Genomic DNA, 19040 nt, shown 5'->3' with positions numbered 1-19040 from the left:
GGAAGAGGTGGTGTTTAGGGCCAAACACGCAGAGGCAAAAAATGAAAGCCTCTCTTTCTCTCTGTCTTTTCTCCCCTCAAACGCCCACATAAAATTCTGGGGAGATGCTTTGTATGAGGCGCTGTACATGGTGCCCTGGGCACCGGTGTAAATCTAGATTCGCGCCCATGAAAGTGAAGGGGAAGTTCTCTCCCCGGTGTGAACACTTAAGGGATGCGTCCCGCACCAGTATCCCGGTTCCAGCAGCTCTGGTTCAGGAGCCGGCGAGCCGGGGTGGGACAGCTTGGTGAGGAAACAACTTTCTTCCCCCGGCTGGGGCTGGATGGGCTGGCGGTGATGCCGGTCACCGCCGCAGCCCCGAGCCGGCGGTCCCGCGGGGGGCCCGGAGCGCGGAGCTGGGGCACAGGCGCTGTGGCGGGGGGAGGCTGCCGGGCTGACAGAGCGAAGCGAGGAGCCCTCGCTCTTTTGGTTCCTTTCCAACCATTTTTAGCAGAGGAAGGATGTAATAACATGCCACGGGCAATAAATCACAGTCTAGCTACTCCCCCTGGCTCTCCTCCCCCCGCCCCCGGCCCCTGTATAGCGGGAGGGGCGGAGGGGCCGCCAGCAGAGCGCCGCGGCCGCCGGGACGAGCAGAGCAGCGCCTGCCCGCGTCCTCCAGCCCCCGCAGCATGGACCTCCGCGCCCTGGCGCTGCTCGCCTTCGCCCTGGCCGTCGTCTCCCTCTCGGAGGGTAAGTGAGCTGCGGGGCTGTGCCGCTCCTGCCGGCAGCCCGGCCGGGAGCGATGGGCCCGCGGAAATCCCCGCTCTCCTCGCAGCTGCACCGCGCTCCCGGCTCGGGCTCCGGCCGCGGCTCAGATGTGTCTGGAGAGTCAGAGCGATGGCTGTGCTGAGCTGGAAGTAGGCAGGCTCCCATTCCTCTCTCTCCTCCATCCCTTCCTGGCTTTTTTCAAAAAGCTGGCCAAAGCGGTCCTCTCTGCCAAACTCGAGCCAGATTGAAGTCGTCTGGCGGAAGACTTTCAACAGCGCTCGGTCTGCAGGGAGGTGGATCGACTGAAAATATGCATATCGACTTTCCCCTCTAACAAAAATACCCAACCCTAAAAGTTACAAGAAATTAGAAACAGGCGGTTGTTCGGTTCCTCTTCTGTCCTCTGTCGTGATCTATCTTTCCTCGGTCAGGGCAGAGCCGAGCCATAGCGGTCACTGGGCAGACACTTAGCGCAGCCCCGGCGCGGTGCACGGGGAGGTTTCGGGGCCGCAGGGAGCTGCAGGGACCGGAGCTCTGGGGGATCGCGGGCTGGCTCCGTCCCGCAGCCCGCCGCTCCCCGCTGTCCCGCCCGCAGCCCGGTGTCAGCTACAGCTGCCCAGCTTACTTTGCCAGCTGTGCTCTGTGGGAGCCTCCGCGTTCGGACAGCCCCGGACACAGCGGCAACCCGCGCTTTTTGCCCCTCATCCCGCAGGGAATCCTGTGGCCCCGAGCCCGGGAGTGCGGGGACCGCGCGGGGCAGCGTGGAGGGGCGAGGGCTTTGCCCGCAACCTCTGGGCGTCCTCCGGACGCTCCTCGTGCGGCTGGCTTCTCACCTGGCAGAGACTTGCCATCTCTTGCCCCTCCTCGAAAGCTCTCTGTTTGGGTAAGGAGCGCCTTCCCAAACCGCCGCTCCCTGTTCTCCCATTCTGGAGAAAGAAATTTAGGTGTTCCCCACCCAGCGAGGCAGAGGATGCCCTCCGGTTCCCTCGTTGTTTAGCCTGAGAGAGTTAATTTTCCCCGAAGATTTCCGCGATGCCTTTGGGCACAACAGCCCCGTCCCGCTGGAGCACGGAGCCGGCGCTGCCCCGGAGAGGCTCCAAAGTCCCGGGCAGGTGGGCTCCGGCTCCGGCCCCAGCCGCGTTCGCCCCATCCACCACCCCGGGGCTGCGGGCTACGAAGCGAGAGCGGCAGGTAGCGATAGCAGAGCCGGGACCACGGGGGGCAGTGCCAGCTCCAGCCCCTGGCCGCCAGCATCACCAGCATCACCAGCATCACCAGCATCACCAGCATCACCAGCTCCCGAGCGGCTGGGGCCGCCGGTGCCGGGGTACCTGAGCGGGCTTCCCATGTCTCTGCAGGTCTGGAGGCGCGGGAGGGAGGCACCGGGGCTCAGGGGCTCTCCTCCCCCTTTCCTCCCTCTGGCAGCACTTTGCTCAGGCCTGGGAGGCCGGCAGAGCTGCCCAGCTGCAGCTCGGTTCACCCCCAGCGTGGCTGCTCTCCTTTGCTGGCAGTGGGTGTCTTAAGTAGGGATAAGCGTGTGGGGACCCCGCTACCTGAGGAAGGAAATGGCTCACAAGGGCTGGAGAGAAACCACTGTGAGGAAAGTGACCCTGCACCGTCTTGCAGTGTTAAGAGTGGAGGTTTTTGCCTACTTGGTACATCATGTGGTGCTCTCAGCCCTGATCCAGATGTGAGGGCTCAAAGGGCTGCCTTGTGCTGGGGGGCAGGTGAGCTCTGAATTCTTCTTAGTTATCTGGTAAAGCTGTGTCTGTCTATCCCAGCCTCACTTTCCAGGGAAGTTGAGCTGTTCTACACTTAAAAATTATCAACTATCTCCTGATAATGACAAATGCACTCAAGGCTGAACAGAAGTAAAATGATGCTTCCATCAAAAGTTTTGTCTGTTCATGTCCAGCCTGCTTGCCTGGATATAGCTTCCCTCTCTATTCGAGCATCCAGAGCTTCCTCGTCCACGCAGTAAGTTACTGATAACTTTGCAGCAGAACTGGCAGCTCACTTCTTCCCTTACTCTCCAATTCCAGTGTGGGTAAAGACAAGCAGATCTCTATGGGATTAAATAGGTATTTTCCAGCACTGACAAGTGGCCACACAGAGTATTTTGTGTATGCTTTGTCTCTAGAGAGAATTTGTCAGCAAAAGTAGGTGTTCAGAGCCAACAAAACTCAGGCTGAGTTAGAGAATAAAGCTATTTATTATTAAAAAAATTCCAAAACACAAAACCCCCAGACCCCTTCAAACTCTTCTAGTCAAGGCCAACAGAGGTGTTCTCTTTATGTCTAAGTAAAATTAGTCTGAAGGAATGGCATTGAGGTGTCAAACTAGCATCTCGCTGTTCTGTAACTCTTGACTCTATTCATCCATTTTAACCAAATGTGCCAGATAAAGGCCTCCAAAGCTTTGTGTGCCATCAGTTATATGTTTTCATGTAATAAGGCAATTAACAGATTATACTAATTTGCTGTACTGAGGGATTGGCTTCAGCTTGTGCTCAGCGTTGGATAGACATCAGAGAACTCACAGTATAAATTGGTAGATTAATTAGTCAGCTTAATCAGTTCTAATGTAAGTGCGACGATATGTTTCAAATTTTGAAAGGAGATAAGGAATGTGTTTGTTAGCCTCAGAGTAAGACCAGAAATGTTCTCTCCTAAATTACGGACTCCAAACAGCCCCTTCCCCCTCCTGCTTTTGGAAGGTGGGGGTTCATGTGTTGGAAGATGCCACATGCACCAGTTTTCCCTGGTTTTCAGCCTTGTCGATAGCATGGTGAGACAAGGGCAGCAGCAGGAGTTACTGATTCCCTGTTGGTGATACAGAGCTGACCCAGTGGGTGCCTGTGCTGCCTCTCCCTGGTGCTCAGTGTCTGCTCCTGATCACCGAGAAAGGTACACAGAAATACCAAAGGGATTCTTGTGCTCGGAGAGGATTTGTCATCCCACCTCGCAGTGGGGTGACAGAACACTGAACACTGGGGCGTCCCCTCTTCCTTGCTGTGCTAGATGTCTTTTCTTGGGCAAGAAATTATTTAGGGACTTACAGACATGTTTAGTCATGGTTATACTTTCTCTGCTCCTGATTTGAAGTGGTATGGGATTGAAAATCCCACCCCGAGTCTGAGAAAGGACAGGATTGCGTTATCAAATCATGGATCTGAACAGTTCATCTCTTGCACATTGTTTAAGTTAAAACTGGCTTAAACTCGGTTGGGACAAGCTTGCAGAGACACTATCACTGCAGCTGTGCTGAGTTGTTGTATGACTGTATTTGGTTTCAGCCTCCCTTTCCAATACAAATTCACAGATGTGTAGCTATCAGGCACAGATTTGCAGTGGGAAATCCTAATACCTTCCTCACTCCTTTCCACATTAGCACTAGCCAGTCTAATCCATGTTCTCAAGGCTCTTTCTGTGGCCCTCCTTCCTCCTCTCCCTGCAGAATTTTAACTCATAGGTGGAACCACTGTTTGGAGTGCCAGAAAACTGAGAGAAAAGTCCATAGATTTTTTTCATTTTATAGTCCAGATTCTGGTGTGTCAGGAGAAGCTCTACTCCCACTAATTAATTCCTCTCCTGTGTGATCTGATTCTGACTCATCTCTTGATAGAGACACTGGAAAAAAAGGGGGTTTCCTCCTCAGGACAGGCCAATTTCACCCTGTTTTCTCTGGTGCTAGAGACAGGCATCAAAAACATGCAGTATATGTAGATCCACTACACTTGTAGAACCTGTCTCTTTTCTCACCTTCCTAGACAGCTGTTTAGGAATTCCAGTCCCTTCCTTGCTCTTATCTCCCCATTTGCCTTTAAAGGGAACCGGGTTTGGATGCTGCAAGTATTCCTGTGTGGCTAAACAAACAGGATGGCAGATTGCCATGTGGGATCTCAAGCCCCGATCAGATATAGATCTGGCCAGCTACAGCATGAGCCAGGTTTTAAGGGTTAGGTGTATGAATTTAATTCCTCCCAGAGGCTGAAAACAGCTCCACTGGGAAATTCTTTAAAGTCTTAGGCATCTCTTAGACTTCAGGCAAGGCTTCTGTGTTTATATTTTATTGTGCATGCAGCTTTCAAACTTGCACTCCGAGTGAAGACTTTACTTACATGCATTTGATTGCCAGTAACTAAGTTGTCCCATAGAGAAATCGGGCTGTGGTGGGCGCCAGGCTGCTTTTCTCAGTCCTGCATGCATATACATGGCAGATTTTTAGCCTAAGGGGTTAAACTTAATTCTGTCCCTAGTGATGCCAGTGACAGAACTCTCATCCAGTCTGGTGGCCCCTGTATAGTGTATTGAGGATGCTCTGGCTGATAGCTGTCTCCTCGATTGCCTTACTTAGCCGCAGGCTAGAAATTCAAAAGAGTGTCTTATGTGAAACCGCTGGGATCTGGCATCTCTGAGCCTCACCCTCTTGTGCGGGTACCTCTGTTGGGAGCCAGGGCTGGCTGTGGTGGGGAAAGGTCAGCTGGGCCCTGGGAACGTCTGCAAAACCAGAGCTTTTCTGTAGCCTCTAAGTCCCCTGTGAAAAGCCTGCACCTGAGCCGAGCCGTTTTGATCTGAACTCCCTGGAATTCATCGCTTTCTTCTGGTTACCTTCTAATTTGGCCTCGGGTCAAAATCGTTTGAGTAGAACAACACCGCGGACAAGTGCCCCCTCTTTTGGCCTTTATCTTGTCTAATTACCAGGAGCATCCTTGCACAATGGAATGGCTCCTTATTCTAATCTCTTCGATTTTACTTATCTCTATTTTCTCTCCCTCTTCTTTTGTCTTCCAAAATCCCACGCACCCTTATTGAAAGGCTGGGCACTGAGTTGAAGAGATTGTGCTCTGAGCTGTGGGCAAATGCTCTCCCAAAGCTACAGCTTTTCTGCTGTGGTGGGTTTTTTTTTGTTGTTGTTGTTTTTTGTTGTTTTTTTTTTTTCCCACCTGCATGTTTGGAGGACGTTTCTTTCTCTGAGCCTGGATCGGTGTATCTGTGCCGCTGGCCGGGAGAAGAGGTAACGTGTCCTTTCCCTCCCTTTGTCCCGCAGAGAAACCCGTCAGCCTGACTTACCGATGTCCCTGTCGATTCTACGAGAGCAACGTGGCAAGAGCCAATATTAAGCACCTCAAAATCCTCTCCACACCCAACTGCTCACTTCAGATTGTGTAAGTCTCTTGCTCTTTTCAGCTGGGTGCAAATCTTGGGTATCAAAAAGAAGGGTCACAGAGCTGGTGCCTGCTCTGATGGTTGAATTTCGGTCTGCCTTGTGCCGTGGCTGCCAATCCATCTCTTCACCCCCGCCCCGTGTCAGAGACAGCTGGAGCACACTTCACCCAGCATAAAGGAGCCCAGCTGATTGTTTCCCAGCTGTGTTCTCTGTGATCTCCCTGTTACTGTGTGATCCCATGTCCTGCTCCTCCGTGGGTATGTGAGCAGGAATGTCAGACAGGCTTCTTGGATGTGGAGCTTCACACCTTGGGGTAAAAACTTCATAGCGCTCTGAGTCTTCTAATGGGTCACTTCTCCATAGAGTGGAGCTAAACGAGCAAAAGGAATTCCTTCATGTATCCCATGTATCCTCCACAGGAGGTACAGACCCTAGAAGTGTGATGGACTAATCTAGGGATGCTTGCCAGGCAGGGACCGACTCAGTAAATTGCAGCAGAACAAAAAGATCGTTCCCAATGGAAAATAACCTATTTATTTTTGCTGGAAAAGCAACCCTCGTTTTCAGGGAACACTGGGATTTTGTTTGTTTGTATGTTTGTAGATTTGTGTGTGCATGTTTTAGGAAGGTCTTTTTTCATTCATTTCTTCATGGGTGACCCCCTCCCAAAGTTCAAAACCTTCTGAAGGAAAAAATAACAGCATTTATCTTTTACTTGCAAGGGAACCTTACTACTCTCAACTTCTGTTATGCTCTATAAGAGGGTGTCAGGGACTAGATTTGGTTTCTGTGCAGTGATCCCATTATTGGTTCTGTCTTTGACCCATATATTGAGCCCTTCCTCTTGCAACTCAAATGCTGTAAAAATCAATTTTTGTCATCCAAAACATTTTTGCACTCAGAAAACTGATGTGGTTTTACAAGATTGCTCAGGAATTTATGTGAGTGTGCATGCATTCATGAACCAGCTTTTATTAGTATGTTGGGGTTTTTTTTCCTATTTTAAACCACTCTGTGTATATCATGCACGATTTATCATGTGCTTCTGCCTTAGGATTTGGTGTAGGACAGTGAGAAAACTGTAATCCTCAGCTGAGAAATAGTTTCCTTTCAGAAAAATGGCAAAACTAGCTGTGACTACCTCCCGTCTCTACCTACAAAAAAATTTGGTGGCAAGCATGCAATAGTGCATGGATTTATGCTCTGGGACTGTCAGTGATGTCATAAGAATCCCAGTGCTAAGGCTTTTTAAGGAATTTGGAATTTTCTGGAATAGTTTCAAGAAAATGACAGCATTTAAGACAGGGTAGAGCATATATTTATCTCTTAATTAATGTAGGATTATAGTAATTAGAGATAAATTGGAGCATGAAATGCAGAAATAGAAACATCTCACATTCTTGTCTTGCCCATTCCTGACCCAAATATGTTTGCCTGTGGTACACAGAACATATGAACTTATAGTTTTGACAAGCAAGGTACTTAAAATATCTCTCCAAATACCCTTGAAACATGACTTCAAATTAGGCCTTTATCAAAACAGGAGATGAAATTAATCAAAACTAACACATGAATTTCTCATCTTGATTCATTTTAAGCATTAAACAATTAAAGTGTAAATAAAATAAAAGTTGCCATTTTCAGGAACAGAGAATCTAAGTGAAGCACAGTTGCTAGAAGATATTTTGTGGGGTTTGTTTTTTTTTGGGTTTTGTTTGTTTGTTTTGTTTTGTTTTTTGCACAAGTATATTTTCCTTCTTGGTTAAGGGGAGGTTTACCTCAACAAAAAGCCTAAGAGCAGGCTTGTGTCTTTCATTCTATTGGAAATCATCTCTCCAAATCCAGTGACCTCCTCTGTCAATGTCTACTTCTAAAAGTAGAAAGTCCACACTTTCCTTGCTTCCTTTCCACAAATTCCTTGCTTTTCAGTACAGGGAAATGAGCATTTTTAGCAAGTAGACACCTAAACCAGTCCAAGTTAAACAGTCCATACCATTTCCTATGTCTTTTCCTTGCACAAGGAGCAGGGGATGATAGCTCAGAAATGAATGTCTGAAGAAATCAGTGTCTCAGTATTAGGTGAGAGGTAATATTAGGTGAGAGGAATTGTGTTGAATGTGGCTGGAGACTGGTTATGTGTGCTTTTGCTTCTGTACCCTGTGAGGTCAGCCCAAGATTTCCCAGGCATTGCTAACATCAGCAAATCCATTCTTACACTCTGTTGGTATCACTTAACTGGAAATGCTCCAGCTTGGCACTGCTGTAAGGGAAATATGAATTAGGCCCATTCATCTCTTTTTCTGGCTCAGGGGTGGCAGGACGGATCCTGGATGTGTTTATGTTACAACTGTGTTGTTGCATAACTTCAGACCAAGGAGCCTTTTTGACCTGTTATTTCTTACGCCATCGTTTTGTATTGTGCAGATTTCATTTTATTAAGGGAGGAACATTATGGCTTCCATCCAGCAAATGTTTAAACAAGTACTGAACTCACTCATATGGGCACTTCCATAAAATTGCTGCTGTCTGCACTTTCCCAAGGCAGGCAGGCTGTTTAGACAGAAGTTTTGGAGCAGCTGGGGCAGAGGCAGGGTGCTGCAGTGAATGTGGGAGATAACAACTCTTGAGAGGTCCTGAGATCCCTGGAGGGTGAGATCTGTTGATGAAAAGCTATTTGTCCATGAGAGATTCAGATAGCCCAAATGTCAAATTCACAGGGAATTCAAGTTAGCTAAAATGCTAGCTGTGTGAAGTGCAGCTTGGACATCCAGGACAAACCCCTCAGGAGGTTTCTGCCTTTGTTTCCAATGCTGAGTGAATGCTTGAGGGGAAACTTGCCTCTGGCACTATGATACCTTCAGTTGTCTTCCTCCCTGCAACCTGTTAATTCAGTCTTGTATAAAACAAAGCACTAGCAAGTGACCACACCCTTTCTTTCAGAACATCCAAGAGGTGTCTGTCCTCAGAACATGTGAAACTTCAGCTTTGGGTTGAATCTAAAAGCTGTTCTTAATCAATTTCGTACAAAAATTACCTATATTTACCATGTCAGTATTTCCAAATGGTTTTTTTTCCATTGTTGGCACTGAACTTATTAACAGTCCAGGTATGAATTGGAAGTCTTAGATTCAAGTTCTGTGTCTGTTCCACTCTCACATGATTCCTAGTACAGACCACAAGAGCCTGTCAGAGGAGAGAGATGGTTTCCAAACCAGGAATATTTATAATAGGTGGGTGAGAGAAATAACCCATCCTGTTCATGGGTTAACCAAGAGCAGCACTGGCACCCAAGGGGAATAAGGCACAGGGGTGGGGAGGTGGGTGTGGGCTGAGGAGCTTTGCACACCAGACTCACTCTGACTTTTCTCCTTTGGCAGTGCAAGGCTCAAGAGCAACAGCAAGCAAGTGTGCATTGATCCCAAGTTAAAGTGGATCCAGGAATATCTGGAGAAAGCTTTAAACAAGTAAGGCAAGAGACAAATGGACTTAACAGCTAACATCCTGAGTTATTAAAGGGTAGAACGTTAAGGGCTGGCTTTTACCACGTGGACAAAATGCTTGTGGAATCAGATATTGTTTCAAAGAAGGGTTTGGAGTTGACCTAATTTGTATTAAAAGAACAGTTTCTAATATATCCTAGATGTTAAACTAAGAATTTTGCCAGGGTTTGAGGCAAAAAATATGCTAATGAGTATGTTCTGGGGTCCCAAACTCATCCTCTTTAAAAAAAAAAAGCTGTTCTCCCAAGGAAAATTCTTCCTTTATGCCCTTTCTTCCCCAACCAAACTACAATTACTTCAGAATCTATATTGTTCTGGTGTCTTTGGAGCCCCTTCTCCATGTTACACTGGGTGTCTGTTTGCACAGGCAGCTGAGGCCTAGGGATTCTTGGTGCTAAAAATTGTTTCTCTGCTGCCCAGTGTGGAATGCTGTTAATGTCAGCCAAGGCACGATGAGCTACCATGAATAAGCCTTTCCCACAATACCAGCCAAACTTGGCTGATGTGGCCTTTTTAAATCTATTTTTTTCCCTTGAAAATGGTTGAAAATGTCTACTTTGAGGTGGACTCAGCCCATCTCTGTTCAATTTTATGCTGAAAAGAGCAGCACCGAGCACCTGCTGAACTGCAGGGGAGGGCTCCAGCCTTCCAGCACTGAAAGATGGTACATGCCAAATGATGGTACAAAGCATTTCCTTGCTTGCCCAGATCCCTGGGCTTTGGTTGATCCAGCAGCAGCATTTTGGCCAGCTCTAGCCTACCTGTGCACTCAGTATCCCTGCCACCCTTGCCATCACATTCCCACCCCACAGTAACTGCGCTGTAACCCTGCTGAACCTTGTCCCCTCTGCATCTGTAGGGTGAAGGCAGGGCTGGAATCTCATCATTTGCAAAAACAATGTATTATTGGGAAGGTATGGCCCCAGGGCGGATGTGAGGCACAGGTACCTGAATGATCTCCACTGTTTGCTTTGTAAATGCATCTGCCAAACAAGGGGCAGAGTTAAAAAAAGAAAAAAAATTCTTTGTCCCCCTGTGTTTTTACAATAAGCAAGGGGGGAAATGCCACCAGAAGTAGAGAGGTTCCTACATGTGTCCCTTTTGGGGACTGCACTGGGGCCAAGAGTGAGGAGGAAGAAGAAGGGAAGCCAGCTAACAAAGTCAATGTGATTCCAGCCCTGACAGCTCCTCCCATCTCATCCGATGCTCAGTGCCTTCTTTGCTGCCAGCACTCAGCCCTTTTGTCCTTTGGACAAATTCTCTGCAGAGGTAATCCAGGTTAATGCTGCCAGAATGGCTTTGGGATTAGGCACAACTGAACCTAAGAGCAGGATGTGGCCCATGCTGAATATCCTAGGGACCTGGGCTACTTGGTTTTACAAACTGGGAAAACCCTCAAGCTCCTGCTTAAATTCCTGTTTGCTATCATCCCCAACCTGAGATTTAGGAGGCATTTTAGAAATCTGCAAGGTTGGGCAAATACGATTATGTGCCTGTCTGACTTATGGGAGCAACTCAGCTGGAGCATGTTCTGCTCTCACTACCACTAGTGAAGATCTGACACCAGCTCTACTGAAACCAGTGAGTCTGCCTGATCTCCAGCTAGATTCTGGGTTTTGTTTACCAAATGCTAATACACAAGCAATTCTGCCAACTTGGTGGACTCATCCTGGTTTACACTGAGTAACAAGGGAGGGTTTGGTCCCAGCTCTATGAAATAAGATGGCAGGAAGCATATATCTCTACCACCTAATCATGGCATTGTGTTCATTTTCCAACTAGGAATGCCAGTGGCATTTTCATGCTCCACAGACAGTAAGAGCTCTGTCTGTAGCATTTTCACAAGGCATGTTTTTGATATATTTTAGTGCACAGCTTTGACTTCTTCAATGAAATGTACTTTGGAATATATTTATAGCGCATCAAACAATTCATATATTTGAATTGGAGCCATATGAATGTTGGTAGTTTAAAACACCGATATCCCTATAAACTACTAACAGCTTGTAAAATGAATCTATATAGATCTATAAATGTTAATGTAGCTATCAGTTTCAATCAGCCATATATTATATTTTTTCACTTGTACCAAAATTGTATGAAATGTGACATTACCCTATATGCACTAGCAATAAAATGGCTAATTGTTTCATGTTATGAAAACCCAATTGTATATGGGAATTTATTTTTCTGTAATAAAATCAATACGTTTTGTAGAAAGGGCTCTTGTAATTGCTTAAATAGAATCCAAACTGTGAAGACAATCTATACCAGTACTTCAATATGAGAATATCTTCAGTGTTATAATCTGCAGCTAAGGGCAAGGAAAAGTTCTTAAAATAGTAGTCAAATACAGTTAAATATGAAACCAGAAATTGTTTTTACTAGGGAATTATTTTGCTCACTAATTCTGCTTAGCATTTATTATTGCTTTACATTCATCACATCTCCATGTAATATATACATGAGACATCAGTAAAACACATTCAGGCTGTCAGGAATCCAAATTCCTTAACTGGCTTTAAAAATCATTGTGCAGCTGCTGTGGCCAACATCATTCAGCATTCATCCATTTTATAGACATGGGGCAAATCAGTCCTTTCTTGAAATAGCTAACGAATCCTTGATCACTTCTGCACAATCCCAGTCATCATTTAGAGTACATTGACTCCCTTTCCCTCCTTCCTTTGTACAAGGATATGCAAAATCAGGCCTCTACAGAGTTAACAAAGCCCATCTTTCCCACCATCATGTTAATACAGTCTCACTTCAGAACTTCCCTCACTTCAGGATGCCTTGAAGCCGGAGTCCATTAAGCTCAGTGGCTACTGTAGACACACGAGAGAGATTTGATGGATCTGGAGAAGATAATAAAGTCACTTGGGAAAAATCTTTCCATTAAGCCAACTGGGAGAAAGGAAAAGAAACTGAATATGTAGGGGCTGTCTGTGTTGGCAGCCAAGCCCTGCCGCTGCCTTCCAAACCCTGGTGCGGCAGCTCCTCCTAATTTCTAAGCTAATTTGTAAGTACTGGTTGAAACACAAGATACCAGAACAGCAACCTCCCCGTACTCCACCAAGCGTGGGCTGGGTCAAGGCCCCACATGAAGGGGACAATGTGGGTGACTACCTTTACAGCCTTGTTTTAAAGCACCAAATGTCCACAACCCCCCTCAGAGTAGCCACTGGTTCTTGTTGATGTCAGCAGAGTACTGTGTGGGAAGCCAGAAGTCCAGCTTCCTCTGCTTCCACTGTATCTCAGGGGGAGTGTTTTGGATGGTGAGGCTCCTGCCTGAGAAGCTCTGGAAGGCATTTGGGGAGGCTTTGACACTTTGGGTAAAAGGGTTGTTCTGGCCTTAGAGTTTGCAAATGTTCTTCCACCAGGACACTTCTACTTGTCTGGAATTTCTCTCAGACAGAGGTTATATGAAAGGGGATGTTACATTTGCACCCTGCCAGCACGGTATGAAGGGACCATAAGGTAAATGTGAACGAGGCCTTTGTATATGAATAATTTATGGCAGTCTTTTTGTATTTTTCTTTTAATTTAGACCACGTCATCGCACTCATAAAAAAAAGCAACAGAAGAAACGGGGCCCACTCTGCCCTTCCCGTGCAACACCACTAAAGTCTCCAGGGAGAAAGAATGGTAGGAGGCATTAGTTTCTGAGCTGGGACACCTCAGGTTGAAGTCCCTGCTCTTCCACTGACCATTTTATGGGACCTTGGGCAAATATATTAGCCTATTCAGACCTCCATTTCCCCCCATATTTGTTGAGGATAACATCTCTCCCCTTCCAGAAAAGGAGTATTATACAGATAAAGCTCTCAAAGCAGGGGGAAAGCTTAGCTACAACAGGTGTGGGATGATTTTCATTTTACAAATGGGAAAACGGACACACAAAGAGACCAATATAAACCTGAAGCAAAATCAAAAACAGGGTAAAGGTTTGGGAGCCCTATTTGTTTTAGCTCCAATATCAAACTGACAGAGTTAAACACTAACAGCTGTGAGTTTGCCACTGGTGTTTTTTAATGAGAAATGCAGCACCATGTGGTGACAACGTGATGTGGTGCATGGGTGATTGGTCGATGCCTTTCCTGTGGGAGATGTTGGCAAGTCCCAGAGAATGATATATCCAGAGCCAATGCTCTGAATGTCCCAGGTTTTTCTTCAGAGGGGTGGTTTGTCCTGCCTTTCTGCACCAAAAGAAATAGGGCTACTGCTGTGGGATATTGGAAAAGATATCTTCAGAGGAAAAATTTTCCTCATGGTTTAGTCATTGTCTTTGTGCCTAGATGAATTTTCTGAGACTGCCTTTACAGGGAGTCACAGTCTCTAGCTGTGGTCACAGAGCCTTAGTTGTCCAGCAGGCATTGGAAGGAGTGTTTGACAAGAGGTGCTGAGATATCAGTTTTGGAATACCCAGTGTTTACCCTGTGATGCTTGTAACTCAGGCTTAGTGACCTCATCTAGGCTGCAGAAGGCTGATCAGCCTGGAGCAGGAATAGGGGTCACTTCAGACAAAACCTGGAGGCTACCAGCACAAGCTGGCTCCTTGTTCTGAGTGACCCATGCATACAAGACACTTGCACTTTGCTGTGATGCCTAACCCACACTCTCCTGGGTACCATGCTCAGTGTGAGCATGGGAGACTCCATCTGTCTGCACCCCACCTGAGCTGCCTACCTCCGCCCTTCAGGCCTCACACGTTTACTGTGCAGTGCCTGCCTGCCCTGCCTGTCGCCTCGCCTTCCCTGGGCAGCTGGTCACCACAGGCTCTGGTGTGGTGCCCAGCTGCTCTCACCAGGTGAGCTCCCAGGGCAGGGAGGCTCGGGGGTGGCTCCTGGCTGGCAGAACTTTGGCTGCCTCTACTCTCCAGCCACCCCACGGTGGAAGCCGAACGAGCAGAGTATGGGCTGCCCTCAACATTCCTCCATCCTCATGGAGACCTGGCACTCTCTGGAGCTGCAGCCCATGATCTCCATCAGAGCTGTGGGATAGGAGCAGATAGAGGAGGCATTCCCGGTGCCACTTGCTTTGCCAGTGGGGCTGCTCACAAATGATTAATCTCTCCTTTCCCTGCTGTATTTTTTGCCGAGTTTCTTTGCCCACCGATAATTCTCTGCTCTGGCTCTCAAGTCCAGAATAAGCTTTCTAGCCAGCCTTCCTCCTGTATTAGTTCTGAACACCTTACTAACTGTGATGAGCACAACCTGCCCAAAATAACACCCATTGCTGGGTTTGCCCTGCTGGGTCCCAGTAGCTCCTTGTGGAGAACTTCTCCCAAAATGTTCAGCAATTACTGGTTGGAGGGGCTGCCTTTGGGTTAGTCCAGACACAGATTTTCTGTTTGACTAGGCCTGATAACGAAGCTTTTGCAACTGAAATAAACCTTAATAGTGTTTCACTTTCTTCTTCATCAACAGGAGGTTCAAGATGTAAGAGGCAAGCATTGTAAGCCGTCTACAGGATTTCTTACTGTAGGACCCAGAGAGCAGATAACCAGTATTAGGGAATGAATACATTTCACTGCTAACATGCAGCACAAAAGCAACGCTTCACGCATTTCCAAAGGTTTTTTTCTTGGTTATTTTTGGTGGGGTCTTTTGTTTGGTTTTTTTTTCCCCTTGCACAAATTGGCTTGCTTTCACAGTGCTATTTTTATACAGTAAGATGTAACTATTTGAGAAAAGTATAAATTTATACAGGTTGGTTTATTACCTAGCACTGGGGGCAGATACCAATTTAAACTAACTCTGTTATTATATAATATTTTATTTCCTTTGTTGTGTAGAGGTCCTGCTTTATTTAACTTTCTTTTGGTTCATGCAAGTCTCCTGGAGTTTTAAACCTAGAAGGACATGAACTGTACAGTGCAATGATGTTGTGTAAGTAGTGGTGGAACTCCTTGCCTCCAGAAATCATAGAGGCCAAGAACATAGGAAGGCTCAAAAGCATCAGACTGATGACAGCAGACATTACCCTGAGTAGCATTTAAAGATATTTTGGGTGAGTGATTAAACTCAGGGCTACAGGGCTAAAGCCCTTCTCTAAAGATCAGAAACCTTGCTGACAGCTGTGAGCAGCTAGATCAATGCTCTTGCAAGGTGCTAATACTTGGTTTGTAGCAGTTGTGTGTGTTAGGAGCCACAATACAGTTCTGATGTCATCTGGCATTTCCTATGTTCCTGTGTTTCTGATGATAAATTAAGCAAAAAGAAGGAATGGGTTATTAAATCTCTAACCACACGATCATGTTGCAAGTTGCTGGAGGAGCCAGATACGCTGCCATGCAGGGATCCCACCCATCCACAGGAGGTGACTTCAGCTTGCCTGCCTGGGTTTGCGCTGAAGTGAAAAGGCTGAGATTCATTCACCCTTCACCAAAGCTGGGCTACTGAACAGTCACACCTGCCTGAGGGCAGTGACATCCCTGATTGCTCTGGAGATACCCAGAAGAGGATATCTGGCCACATCTTGGGGAAAAGAGATGCTTGGGGCAAGAGAGGGTCTGTGCAGTTTGTGGAAGGAGAGAGGTGGAAATGAAGGCCGACACTCACAGTTCACCAGCCCTCATGGGCTTGCTGGTGAGCAGGATAGCCTCTGGAATTCCCTTTGCAAAGCACAGCCTGGGACAGGTACCACTCCTTGCACTGATCCCCTCTCTAAGCCAGAAGTTTCTTTCTCCTTATTTCTTCCTGTATACACAATATCTGCTATATGGTATGGAAAGACATCTGCAGCACTGCAATGATCATGTCATGCTGTGCACTGAGATCTGGGGGGAAGCACATTTGTGCAGCACAATGCTTGTGTTTGTATGTATCTGTGTTTGTATTGTAAACAAAAAAATGTTGTAAGATTGTCTTTTTTGAGCTGGTTGATTCAAAAGAAATCTTCCCTCTTCCCTGCAGCCTGTGTCAGGAACACTGAGAGGGGTATTTCACTCTCCTTTTTGTGGTAGGCATTTTTAGTGCCAAAGAAGCACTTTGGCTATCCAGGGACTACATTATTTCCATGTGGATTCAGGTAAAAATCTTGTATTTTCCTTTCTGCAAAACAGGTCTCTTGCAGAGAGGCCTTCCGCTGGGAACACCTCACCTCATTTGCTTTAAAGCAGAAACTGCTGTGCCTAAAATATTTGTGTTTGTGATTTTGACGTTCCTTCTCTTGTTATCATTACCAGCCTGGTGCTTTAAGTATATTGTGTCTCTGTTTTGAAAGGTCTGGTACCACTGTACTTGATGAGAATTGGAGTTTTGATTTTATATTAGTAGGAAATTATCCTCTCCTGGAAGAGGACAGAAAGAAAGAAATTTTATGAGAAAACCAGAGTTTCTTCTATGTTTCCTGGACTGTATTTGATATCTTAGGTTCCATTCCCTGTCCCACACATGTACCTGTATTTGCCAGAGGTGGACATGTGAGTGTCCAAGCCAAGAATGACTGCAGAAAAAGTCACCCAGGAAAGTGCATTCTTCACACATAACTCCTATCAAAGGACTGAGGTCTGATTGATTCCCCTTGCAGTAAATGGAGAATTACATAATCCTCTGATTTTGGTTCAGCAGCATGCTTTGCTCGTGATGATAGGTGCTGTGAGAGTTTTGTTTCCAGAGGAAAACAGGCGGTGAGAAGCTGGGGTGGGTAGATGTGGCTGCACAGCCTTCCAGTGCTCTGCTGCAGTCCTCATTATCAGGGAGTGCATCTGGGGTGAGCAGCAGCAGGGACAGGTCCCTGGGAACATGCCAACCCCACATTACAGCCTGGGCAGACACTGCTTTGACAGGAGCACTGGGATGGGCAGTGCTGAAGCACCCCGGCCGAACCCAGGGACGCGGCTCTGGACGGGATAGCCAGATAGAGGAGGTACTGCAGGAAAGGGGCTCTCCTGTCAGCCTTTCCTCCAGGGGCTGCAGGGGCAGGCTGTGCTAAAGCAGGGGCATTTGTTCCTGGGAGAAATGCATGAGTAGCAGCAGGAGGAAAATGCACTCCATCTAAGGAAGGGGACCATTTACAGCCAGGTGTTTGTCTGGGTGCTTTGGGGGCTGTAACAGCCCCCACATAGACTGGGCACTGACACCTCTGTGCAGGTGATGCTTCACTTCCCGTGTGTCTGAGACCACTCAGGGCATGGGGCTGCTCTCAGGGGCCAGCACCGTGACCCTCACCTGGGTGAGGCTGAGCACAGCGTGAATGCAGAGGTGACACAGACCTGGCCAGAGACTTAAGTGAGACCTTTTAAAAGCTTTCTATTGCTTTGGACCAAAATTCAGCCTTGAGTGGGAAGCTCTGCTGTTAGCCTGACATTATTTGCATGATGTACTGGGGCGAGCAGCCATGCCCTTTGCACCAGAGGGATCAATCACTGGGCTGCCCCAGTGCACCACGTGTTTGTCCCGTTGATGCCAGGACCAGAGCAGGCTGAGAAGCGGCACTGGCAGCCCCTCACTTGGGGAGAGCACTTGGTTTTCTGCCTTTAACTGCTGACCAAAGACAGAGTCAGGGAAAGGAAGCGTGAGGAGATGGGAGTGAGGTAGGGACCACATGTGAAGAGGAGGGAAAAAGAGATAACACTGAACCATGCTGAAAAAGCAGCTTCCATGAATGTGAAATCATCGTGTGGGTATTTTCAAAGTGCAGCTGTCAAATCCCAATATTAAGAGTAGATGATATTTATTGCTGTGTCAATTTTTTATTTATACTAGCTTTATACTTTTATGTATAAATATCTTATCTGAATTCTGCCTGAGGAAGAGTGAAATGAAGGGTGACTTTGATGTGTTTTTGATTAAGGTGTTTGAGCAAAGGTGACTGTTTATTTTGCAATGAAAGCTTTTTTCAAAGTTAAATATACACATTTTGTTGAAAATGCAGTTCCTATAGAAGTTTTTGTTGCCATTTCCCCTTTATTAGCCTCTAGAAGGTCCTTTTCTCTGGCAACTTGTTCTGAGTGATGTGATTTATAGCAGTCAAGGTTTTTTGTGAATCCATCATGTAAAATTTGATTATTTTTTCTTTATCAACATCCCACCAAGATAGTCCTTGTCTGAAAACATGAAACTTTGATTACCACCGAGAAGAAAAATGTATCATGATAAAAGGGCTGCATGAACCTCCCATCTTCCATTCCTTAAGAACTCTGTGTTGTCAGAATGTGGTAAATACTGTACTTTATATTTTTATTAAGTAAAAAGAAGTATCTTCCCAAATAATGTGAAAAGGGTTTTGCATTTGTGTTCCTGTAAGGCAGCTTTTATGGAGGAGTTATATTATGCTTTTGAAATTACTCCTTTCATAGAAAATTTTTGAAAATAAACACTTTTATATTGTTGTAATTTCTCACATAAATGTGTATGCACTTAAAATTTTCTTAATAAAAATATATGTCTGAATAAAGCTTTTGCTTGATTCTTTTTTTCTTTTTTTCTTCACAAATGAACAGCTACAGTCTCCATTCAGGAAAATACATTCAGATGTAGTCTGTGCATTTGACAAAAGAGCAGGTGTGAACAACACTGTCCCTGGGGCTGCTTTTCCCAGGGCACAGCAGGGTCAATATTCAATTTGGAGGTGAAAAAAAAAAAAATAGAGGCTCGTAGAACTGACCTGAGAACA

General features: G+C 46.4%; 1 protein-coding gene across 1 annotated transcript; it reads left to right on the top strand.

The window, feature by feature from the left end:
* The first annotated feature begins 594 nt into the window (after positions 1–594).
* Positions 595–18821, top strand: CXCL12 (C-X-C motif chemokine ligand 12). The gene is made up of 5 exons (XM_005520593.3): positions 595–732; positions 5800–5917; positions 9297–9383; positions 12970–13067; positions 14849–18821. The coding sequence occupies exons 1-5, from the start codon at positions 672–674 to the stop codon at positions 14878–14880; spliced, it is 396 nt and encodes a 131-aa protein (XP_005520650.1). The 5' UTR covers positions 595–671; the 3' UTR covers positions 14881–18821.
* Positions 18822–19040: the final 219 nt, after the last annotated feature.

The sequence above is a fragment of the Pseudopodoces humilis genome, chromosome 9 (genome assembly GCF_049639895.1).
Source record: "Pseudopodoces humilis isolate 2021_Gansu_Grassland_sample_001 chromosome 9, ASM4963989v1, whole genome shotgun sequence".
In the NCBI taxonomy this organism is placed as follows: Eukaryota; Metazoa; Chordata; class Aves; order Passeriformes; family Paridae; genus Pseudopodoces; species Pseudopodoces humilis.
This window is presented reverse-complemented; position numbering and strand designations above follow the sequence as displayed.

What these genes read in the sequence shown, in the direction of transcription:
- CXCL12 (XM_005520593.3), top strand. Translation starts at nt 672, where the DNA reads ATGGACCTCCGCGCCCTGGCGCTGCTCGCCTTCGCCCTGGCCGTCGTC. An exon ending in AACTGCTCACTTCAGATTGT is followed by an intron (nt 5,918 to 9,296) that starts GTAAGTCTCTTG and finishes CTCCTTTGGCAG; the next exon opens with TGCAAGGCTCAAGAGCAACA. An exon ending in GTCTCCAGGGAGAAAGAATG is followed by an intron (nt 13,068 to 14,848) that starts GTAGGAGGCATT and finishes CTTCATCAACAG; the next exon opens with GAGGTTCAAGATGTAAGAGG.